The 9,524-nt window shown below is 59.8% G+C and overlaps 1 protein-coding gene across 2 annotated transcripts in view; it reads right to left on the minus strand.

Moving 5' to 3' along the window:
- Window positions 1–9,264, minus strand: part of SDK2 (sidekick cell adhesion molecule 2) — a 256,028-nt gene extending 246,764 nt beyond the window's left edge. For both annotated transcript variants that reach the window (XM_055332148.1, XM_055332138.1), the window contains exon 1: window positions 8,733–9,264. In XM_055332148.1, the coding sequence (XP_055188123.1) occupies window positions 8,733–8,796 (64 nt within the window). In that variant the 5' untranslated portion in view covers window positions 8,797–9,264. The remainder of the gene's footprint in view (window positions 1–8,732) is intronic.
- Between the last annotated feature and the right edge of the window lie 260 nt (window positions 9,265–9,524).

Genomic DNA, 9,524 nt, shown 5'->3' on the forward strand with positions numbered 1-9,524 from the left:
CAGCATCCGGAGAGCTCAGAGGCGTTTGGGAGGACGTGTTCTCGCCGTCAGATCCTGGGGGGAGCAAGGGGTGCAGAGATGGGGGAGAGAGGGACGGGATGGTGAGGTGTTCAGGGTAGTGAGGGCAGCCTGGCACGTGGAGGGCTGTGGGAGAGGAGACTGGCGCCCTGCATAGGGCCAGACAGGGGTACAGATACCACAGCAGTAGCCCTGGGGTGGAGTCTATCTGCAGGGGCTGACTCACTAGGTTTCAGCCCTTAGACCCCATCACTAAGATCCTGGGGGAGAGCAGATGGGGCATCCACGGAGGGGGCTGACTTCCCTTAGAGGGAGGAGAGGCCACTACAGGCTGCACCCCATGCCCTACCCCTTTTGCGCCCACCCACCCACCAAGCTAGGGCATGGTTTATGGGTCAACCAACTAGTATGGTGGGCTGTTCCTGACTAGACCAAGCAGCAGCAGCCTGGGAAGCAGCTGACCTGCATGCACTGCCACCTTCCAACACATCAAGTGGCCTTGGCAAGTGGATGTTTCTGAACTCCGATGCGAACAATGTTAATAATGTGAGTGCTTTCCCACCGAGCTCCTCCAAAGATTGGGATGACGAGCAAAATGAATTGTCTGTGAAAGCTACACATGGAGATTTGAGGTTTCATGAAAGGATCCAACAAAAACATCACCTTAAGGCCTGAACAGCTAATAACAGCTGAGTACGTGAGTTCTCCGTGGTGCATTTGGATTTTCAGTTGGAGCCAGAAAACGTTTTAACCGAACAAATAAACCACTACTAGCATAGGTGCAGATGCCACCAGCAGGTCTGTGAGAGCTGAAGACAGCAGAGGCATTTGGGGACAGGGCACATGTCAAGTTGCAGGCCCAGAGCTGACTCTGCTTCCCCAACTCCAAGATGGTGACAATGATGACAATGACAAGCACTTACTCAGTGTTCACCATACACTGGATAGTGTCTGAGAGCTTGGCAGATCTTATCAAACCCTATCACAGCCCCATGAGGTAAGAACTCCCGTTATACCCACTTGGCAGATGAAGAAAACGAGGCACAGACAGGCTATGTAGCTAACTCACCCCAGGTCACCCCAACAGTAAATGACAAGTAGGCTTTGAACCCAAGGAGTCATCTATGTCTCAGGCTCCTTGGTGCTGTTCCATGGGGGCCTTCTGATGGCACATTCTGGATTGGCTCTCGTGGTCCAAGCAGGGAATGGAAGACCTGTAGCAGGTTCCTCATTGACTCCCATGTTGTGGTTGACAACCCAAGCGTCCAGGTGCCCAGCCACATCTCTGACCATTCCTAATTCTGGGCCACACGTGTGCCTCTCTCACCTGCAATTTCACGAGACCAGGGGTCCTGGTGGAAGGTGCTGGGAGGGGGGTTCCCGGGTCCAGGCTCCAGCAGGCCCTTGAGAACCACTCATGCCCACTCCACAAGCTGAATTCCCTCAGTGGGTCACGGTGGCAAATAATATTTCTTCCTCTTAGGATTATCATATCATCAAAATTTCATCACTGCTCTAGGTCACTAATAGCTTCCTGCATGGCATCAAACTTTAATCGCCTCTTCCCCGCCCTTTTCGGTTTAAAAGACTCTTGTGTGGCTTGGTCACTGGCAGCCAGTCATGAATGCCCCCAAGCGACCTTACGGAGGATCGCCAAACATCTCTAGGCCCCCCGGGAGGGGTCAGGGGGTAAAGGAGGCGAGGCCTGGGTTCCCATCCTGATCTCTCATTTTCTGCCAACTTGAGGCCCAGTGAGGACACGGCCAGGGTGGAGGCAAGAGCCAGGGGGATCCGGAGGAGGGAGGAGGAGTTCTGAGGGCTATTTTCAAACCCTACCACATTCCTGGGCCAGCCCTGCTCTTCTGACAGCACAACGCAATGGCCATTTCATCAGCCAATGGTTGTCTCTCTCGGGGAAGGGACCAGCGAAGGATGCCACGGAGGCCAGGGCAGCCTGAGAGAGTGGAAAGATGACAGGCCTAGGAGAGAGCCCTAGGTTCAAATCCTGCCTTCCTAACTACAAGGCCTTGAGCGGTTGGTCTGTGAGCCTCAGTTTACCTGCATGTTGCAGTTGAGGGAGGGCAGAGGCAGGGAACAGTCACACTGTACCTAACACTGACATATAGACTTGCACACCGACTGTGAGTGTGCCTCCGCTCCGGTGATCCCGGGATGGGGAGAAAAGACCAGATCAGTCAAAACTAGGGAAGAACCAAAGAGAAGTGGAAAAAAGAAGATGCGGGTGGATTATAAAGATCCCCCCCGGGGAGGGAGGAAATCCAAAAACTCAATGCAACCGGAGATCCCACGATGAGACTGTTTGGAGGGGCCAACACAGAGGCACAGCTGGTCACCTCAGCTTGCTGAGTGCCCGCGACAGGCCAGGCAGGCTCCAAGGGAGTGTTCTGCTTGCTCATCCCCTGCACTCTCCACCAGGCAGGCTCCTCCCCTGGCAAGACGGAGGAGGACTCCTGCGCTGGGGATGTAAGTGAGTCACACCAAAGTGGCCCAGGGTAGCACAAAGTGACAGGGCTTGAACCCAGGCTGCCCCAATTCCAAGGCATCTACCGAGACACAGGATTCTACTCAACAGCTTACGGGGTGGGGGGGCAGGAGGAGACCCCAGAAAGCAGGGAAGTAACAGCCCAGGGCCCGGAGTAACTTGGGAATGCTTAGGGAAGGCCCCATCTGGTGTAAAGCAATTCTCTACATGAAATGCACTTCTGGAGAGCGCAGAGGCATCTCTGCGGTTCTGAAGGAATGCCGGACATCAATAGTGGCCCCCTCCCCCCACATGCTGGTCTCTTTTGCCAGCACCCCAAGGCCTGTGGTTCCCAGCCCCTGGGCTACTGGGCGGGACCACATGATCGGTTCTGGCCAGTGGGCTACAAGGGGCAGCAATCTGGGTTGCAGCAGTTATTTAATTGTTGGTGGAGGTCTTCCTCCCTCCCTCTCCTAGGTATATCCAGTGAGTCCTCCATGCACGGATGGGCACTACTCCCCAAACCCCCTACCTGTCCTCCCAATTTCATAAAGGTTCGGTGCAGCTGGGAGGGATTCAGGAAGGACCCCAGGGTCTCCTGTAGCCAGAGGTCGGATGGACAGAAGCAGCAGGAAGGGCGGAGTGGAGGTGAGTCTGAGAAGGGGTGCTCTGGGCTCAAGAACAACAAGCCCCCATTCTAAGAAAGACTGGGCTGGAATCCGTGCAGGGCAGGGCTCCCATCCTCTGGGTGCTGGGCTCAGCATAACACCGGCCCCATGGCAGGGTGCTGTGTGATGCCCAGAGGAGCCCATCAGAGCGGGTGGCTGGTCAGAGAGGAAGCTGCAGGAGAAGGGAGAGGCTGGATGACAAAGGGCTTTATTCCTTAGCTGTCCCCGCGACTGGGGGGATACAGCAGGGAATAAAATAAAGCTCCAGCCCCCCTGAGAGAGACCCAATGGTAAGCAAATAAACAAGCAATGTATGTCAGGTGAAGCTGAGCGCCATGGAGAAGAAGGTAAAGTGGGGGAAGGGGTTCATGCCCAGAGACTCTGTGTTGTCAGGGGCTTAGGGACGCGGATTAGGGACATCAGGGGGAAGTCCTGAAGGAAACAGCAGTGGGCTCTGCAGACATCTGGGAGGACTGGGCGTGGCCGCAGGGCTGGCAGGACGTTCGGGGCCAGGTGGGAGGCCAGAGAGCAACCAGGCAGTTCTGGGAACAGGGAGGTAGTTGACCCCAGCGGGCAGAGTGGGTGAGGATGCTGCAGAGGTGGGGGGCGGCAGGAGGTGTGGGCCATGACACCCTCTCAGCCTCGTGGCCGATGCATTAGAAGCACTTAACAATTAGTGACAGCACTTTGAAGTGATTAGGATCATCTCATTTAAAGTAAAAAAAAAAAAAAAACCCACAAAAAAACCAAACAAAAACCCTTACACAGTAGATACAGGGATTTTTAAGGGTTTCCGCATTCCAGATGAGAAGAGCCTCAGCTCAGGGTCATCCAGTGGTGGAGGCAGGGGCCAGGGGCCTTCCACCATGTCCCTGACGGTCCTGCAGGAGAGGGGCCTCTGCAGGGCTCCCTGGGCTCCGAGAGGGGCTCTCTGGACCCCACACCCGGCTGGGGAAACTGAGGAGATGAGCTGTGCAGGCCCCTCCTCTCGCCTCCCCTTCCCAGGACTCCGAGCAGCCCCGATGGCCCTTTGCCGGACACCGACACTGCCCACTGGCCCTGCCTTCTGCCCAGCGTGGGGACAGCAGAGGGGGCGGCCACGAGGAGCAACCGGGATGCCTCAGCAACCGGCCTGTTTTCTTTTCCATTACAGGCAGCGGGGCTGCTGCCGGCAATCGCTCCTGGCCCATTTGTTGCTATTGGCATCCCAAGGCCCCGAATTACGATGACTAATTCCCACCGTTTTAGGCAGATCGAGGCCCTCTGTGGCAGTGTGCTCCAGGGGGAGCCGGGGTGGAAGTCCCACAGGCTGCACGGTAACACCCGACATCAATTCCAACTCATGCTCCTGACTCCCCGAGGGGCAGGGAGTCAGAAGAAGGATTGGGGAGGAGGTGTCCCAGCCAATCAGAGGACTTCTTCAACCACGGCCAAATCCCAGGATAATCAGCCACAGGGAGACTGTCTAACAGTCTAACAACCAGCTCGTTCTGTAAAGTAGTGAGTCCTCCGTCACTAGGGGTATACAAGCAGACGCCGGATGGCCAGTAGTCCCAGGCTTATGGGCAGAGGACAACACTAGTCGGCTTTTTGGGTTTCTTTCAAGTCCTCAGAACAGAGAACAAGTTCATTCCCTTACTGTTTTACTTAAAGCCCAACTGTGCCCTGTGGTACAAAGTCAAATGCATACCAATATGCAGTTTAACACATCATTTTAAAGTCGGCCGTTCAGGCACTGTTTAAACAGAGAACTGCTGTAAAGGATTTGGCCTCTTTCCCAGCTGCCCTTCCCCGATGGAACAAGGTTCCTGGCCCCTACTCTGGCCTTCCAGTAGAGGACATAAGGGAGAGAGCGGTCGATAACTATTTGCTGAACAAATGCATGGAAGGGAGGGTTTCTGAGGCAGGTGTCAGGCTGCCAGCACGATTCAGCCTCTGGGTAGGGGTCCTGAGTCTGCTCTATCCGTGCAGGGGCCATATATCCCGCAGCCAGGAGAAACACCAAACTGTGCCACCCGTCTGGCCACAGCCAGAATGTTCTGGACTCCTCAGCTGAAGCTCAGGGGTGCACAGGGCGAGGGAGAGAGGGGTGCGGGGCAGAGAGCCACAGGAGGGAGCAGGGATGCCCCCTGGCCCACTCTTGTGTGGGGCTTTGACACGCACCAGCTGAGCCCCAGGCAAGCACGACACTCGGCCTTGTGGTAATTAGCAAGAGGCCCTGATCAATAAGTTATTTTTTGCTGTCAGTAATTAATAATTACAGCTTAGCCACACCATGTAATTAAACTTTCATCCCGCTCCCTCGCGTGCTGTTTGGCTTTTATTGTGATTAGCTCCCAGCACTAAACTTTCTCCCTTTGGAACCTTCAGGAGCCTCCGAAGCTGGGCTTCCCAACACTGCCTGCTTCACTCAGCTCACACTTCCCTTTTGTCCCTCCCCCAGGCACCGTTCTCTCGAAAGAACCTTCTGGACCAGATGGCTGGGCTGCTACTGCCCTCCTCTCAGCCCCTGGGCCTCCCCGGGATGTCCACCAGCGATTAATTTTCAGGGCACCCAAAAAATCTTTTGAGAAGCTGGCTAAGATGCAGACATCCAGGCTCACCCAGACATTTCCAGACAGAGCACCTGGGAGAGGAGCCCAGCACCGGCGGAGGGCCACTGAGGACCGCGATGTAGCCTCTGAAGTAGAAGGTGGGTGGGTGGCCAGGGCTACTCCTCATGGTCGGGCTTAACAGTGTAAAAACATCATCATCATCATCATCATCATCATCATCATCATCATCAAAACAATTACCCTTGGGCACCTGGGTGGCTCAGTGGTTGAGCATCTGCCTTTGGGCTCAGGGTGTGATCCTGGGGTCCTGGGATCGAGTCCCACATCAGCCCCCTGCAGGGAGCCTGCTTCTCCCTCTACCTATGTCTCTGCCTCTCTCTGTGTCTCTCATGAATAAATAAAATCTTTAAAAGGAGAAAAAAAACACACCAACTATTCCCCTTTATGAAGGGCCTTCTAAGTGCCAGGCACTTGCGGCGGGCTCCCTCAAATACCTGGAATCGCTCTTTCTACAACATCGCGGCACTTAGTTTAGGAAATGGGTGTGAACTGTCGGAGTTTTGGGGGAAATGGTTAAATAGTGGCTTTCGGTATAGGCAGGTGATGTTGCTGGGGTCCAGCAGCTGAAAACACTAGCCAAGGTCTAGATAAAATCCTCAGTGGTGGCCAACGTGAGGTCTGCCCCAGGCAGGAAGGCCACCTCGGCCCTCACTCTGTGTCATGACTGGAGACACACGACTGAAGGGCTTAGGGGCTCAGAAGGGACAGTGCCAGCGGCTTCAACTACCCCCAAAGGGTTAAGGGCATGGCCTCCACCTCAAAAGAGAAGCTAAAGAGAACCTCTACCTTCTAACCCTAAAGCAGGTAGGAAAGGAACCCCCCTCAACTGAGTCTCCCCATGGCCTGACCCTAACCCCCCACACCCCACGGCCCCCTACACACAACACAGCACCCCCAAGTCCAGGCGAGACCAAGTTCCCACAATCCCCTGCATGGTTTGCCGCCAGGAGACAAATGGAGAGTACCCATGGACGCTGGAAAACACTCTCTCGGAGCCAGAGAACACAAATGCAGCAGCAGGGGACCTGGGCAGCCTCACTCAAGAAGGCAGCAAACAAGAGAACCAGAGAGGGAGGGAATCAATCAGTCTTTCCGCGTGGTGACAGGGCGAGCCCCTCCAGCAGGAGGACGGGGACAGAAGTGGCCGGGCCTTAACTTCAGCCGGACTGGTGGGTGGATCCTGGCCTCAGGTGGATGGGACAGGGTCGGCTGGGACATGATAGAGGCTTGATGGCCCAGAGGGAAGGACCTCTGGGTGCCCAGGGGACTCCTCATGGGCCTGGGCCTGCGTGGGCAAGAACGAGTGAGCCACCTGCCCCGGGGAAATCATGCCACTGCCACAGTCCATACAGTAATGAAGTCAGATGCCTCCAGACTGGGGCTGACACCCCCAGAGCCCTCCCTCTCTCCCGGCTTTCGGCCAGGAGCCCCACGGGCGTCTCGGAGCAACTCTGTGAGGCGCCCCAGGGCAGGCTGCACCCTGTTCCTCTTCTGCCAGAAGCAAGGTCCTCCCAGGACCCTCAGAAGAAGGGCCCGGCCCTTGGCAAACCCACACCAGCTGCGGAGGGTCCTGGGTCCGGGGACAGAAGGGCCCAAAACTCACCAGGTCCCTGTCTCTGCCCTCAGTGCACGCAGCAGCCTTGGGCAAAGTCATTTAATGCCTCTGGGCCTCAGTTTTCCTATCTGTGAAGTGGTAGCTAGAGTTAGCCGACCTCTAAGGTCCACCGGCTGCTGGAAGATTTTACGATGATCATAAAACTAATAATAACTTTTATTACCTTACATTTACAGGGCTCCTTACAAAATTTCTAAGTGGTTTAACGTAAATTACCTTATAAAATCCTCCCTTCAACCCGGTGAGTGAGAGCTGATTATTCTCATCTCTTTGATCTCGGCTCTCTGGACTGCCTGACGCTGGGCGCAGTGGGGTCCCTTCACCCCCCCACCCCGACCCCACCCCCCGCTGGCGGGCGACCCCAGAGTTGGGGTGGGGCCCGGTCGGGATGCAGCCTCCGCATTCCGGCGCCCCCGGGTGGGTGCAGGCAGCTCCCGAGCCTGGAGCCTGGAACCGGGAGGCCGAGCCCCGCGAGTCCTGAAGCTCGGTCGGGCTTCGTCTCCCTCCGCCCCCAGCAGGCGCCGCTCGGACACCGCTGGCACCACTGTCTGGGTCTGCGAACCCCAAAGGCAAGGAAGCGGCGGTGCAGCCGGCCTCCCCCGCTGGGACCTGCCCGAGGACTGGGGGCGGGGGGTGTCTGGGCATCCGCCCTCCGAGGGGGCACGCGGACCCTCCCAGCGCCTCCCCATCCCTCCCCATCCCTCCCCCCTCCCGCCCCCAAGGCAGGGGCTGCTCCCCGCAGCCACAGGTCAGAGAATCAGGAGCGGCGGGCGGAGGGGGAGGTCCAGGCAGGATGCTGCGTGTGCCCGGGGGCGCAGGGGGGGCCGCCGCACCCCGCGTGGGTCCGGGCTCGAGGCCCGCTCAGCCGAGCACCCCCGGCCCCGCGGCCTGGCCCGGAGACTGTCCCCCCCGGGGATCCGACTCGGGCTCCCGCCCCACTCGGCCGGCCCCGGGCGCTCAGCGCCTGCCGGGCACGGGGCCTGGCCCTTCCCGCGGACACGGGGACCCGGGGACCCGGGGACCCGGGCTGGGGAGCTCGGGCGCGGAGCCCCGCACCCACGCGGGCCCGGGGGGCACCCACGGCGGCGGGGGGGGCGCGCCACCCCTCCCCTCACCCCGGACGACGCTCCCAACACCGACCCCCACCTTCCCTCCTCGGGAAGCCACAAGTCTCAGGAAGGCGGCCCCACCCCCCAAAAAAGGGAGCCCCCCGAACTCGAGTGGGGGGGGTCCTGAAACTCCCTGGAGAGGCTCTGCGCAGGCTAAGCGCGGTGTCCAGGAGCCGCCGCCCCCAGCCACCCCCCAAGCCAGCCCCACGTGGGGTGGCCTCCTACCTTGGGCTGCGGCCGCTCGGATCCGGTGCAGGGCCAGCAGAGTCCAGACCAGCAGCCCCCACATGGCGCCCAGCCTTGCAGGGGTGTCCTCCGCGCTGTTTTATAATCCGGGGGTGCGGGGTCGGGGGTCCCGGGAGACTGTCCACGCCGCTCCGGCCCGGGTCGGTGGGTGGGCGGCAGGGGCAGCGCCGGCGACCCCAAGCCTTCCTGGGGGTCCGCCGTCCCAGTCCGGTCCGCGCGCGCCCCGAAGGCCAGGGGCGAGCCGAGAGGAGGAGGCAAGCCCGCTCTCGGATTCGGGGCTCCTCCCTCCCCGCGGCGCCCCAACTCCCGACTTCTCCCGGGCGGGGCGGCGTCCGCGGCGCGGCCGGGCGGCGGGCCGGGCTCCGGAATAAGCCGGCAACTTCAGGAAACTTCCTCCGTGGCCACGTTGCCCGCCCCCCGCGCCCTCCCCGCCCCCTGGCTGGGTGCTCCGCGCGGACGCAGTCACCGGCGCTGCGGGCGCGGGGCCCCCGGGGCCGGGCGGGAGGCGAGCGCGGCGGCGGGCGCGGGCGCGGGCGCGGGGCTGCGCTCAGGGGCGCGGGGCGCGGGGGCCGCGGGGGGCGCGGGGGGCGCGGCTGGCATAGCGGGCCGAGCCTCGCTGGAGCTGAAGTTTTCTTCTCGGGAACTTTGCAGGCGGCCTCCGGCGGGGCCGAGCCGCCCCCCTCGGCTCCCGCGCCCCGGCGCCCGACCCGGGGACGCTCGGTGCCCGCGGCGGCGCCGGCCCGGGCGCGCCCTCGGCTCCGCGCCCAGCGG

Source organism: Nyctereutes procyonoides, unplaced genomic scaffold, assembly GCF_905146905.1.
Source record: "Nyctereutes procyonoides isolate TBG_1078 unplaced genomic scaffold, NYPRO_anot_genome, whole genome shotgun sequence".
NCBI lineage: Eukaryota > Metazoa > Chordata > Mammalia > Carnivora > Canidae > Nyctereutes > Nyctereutes procyonoides.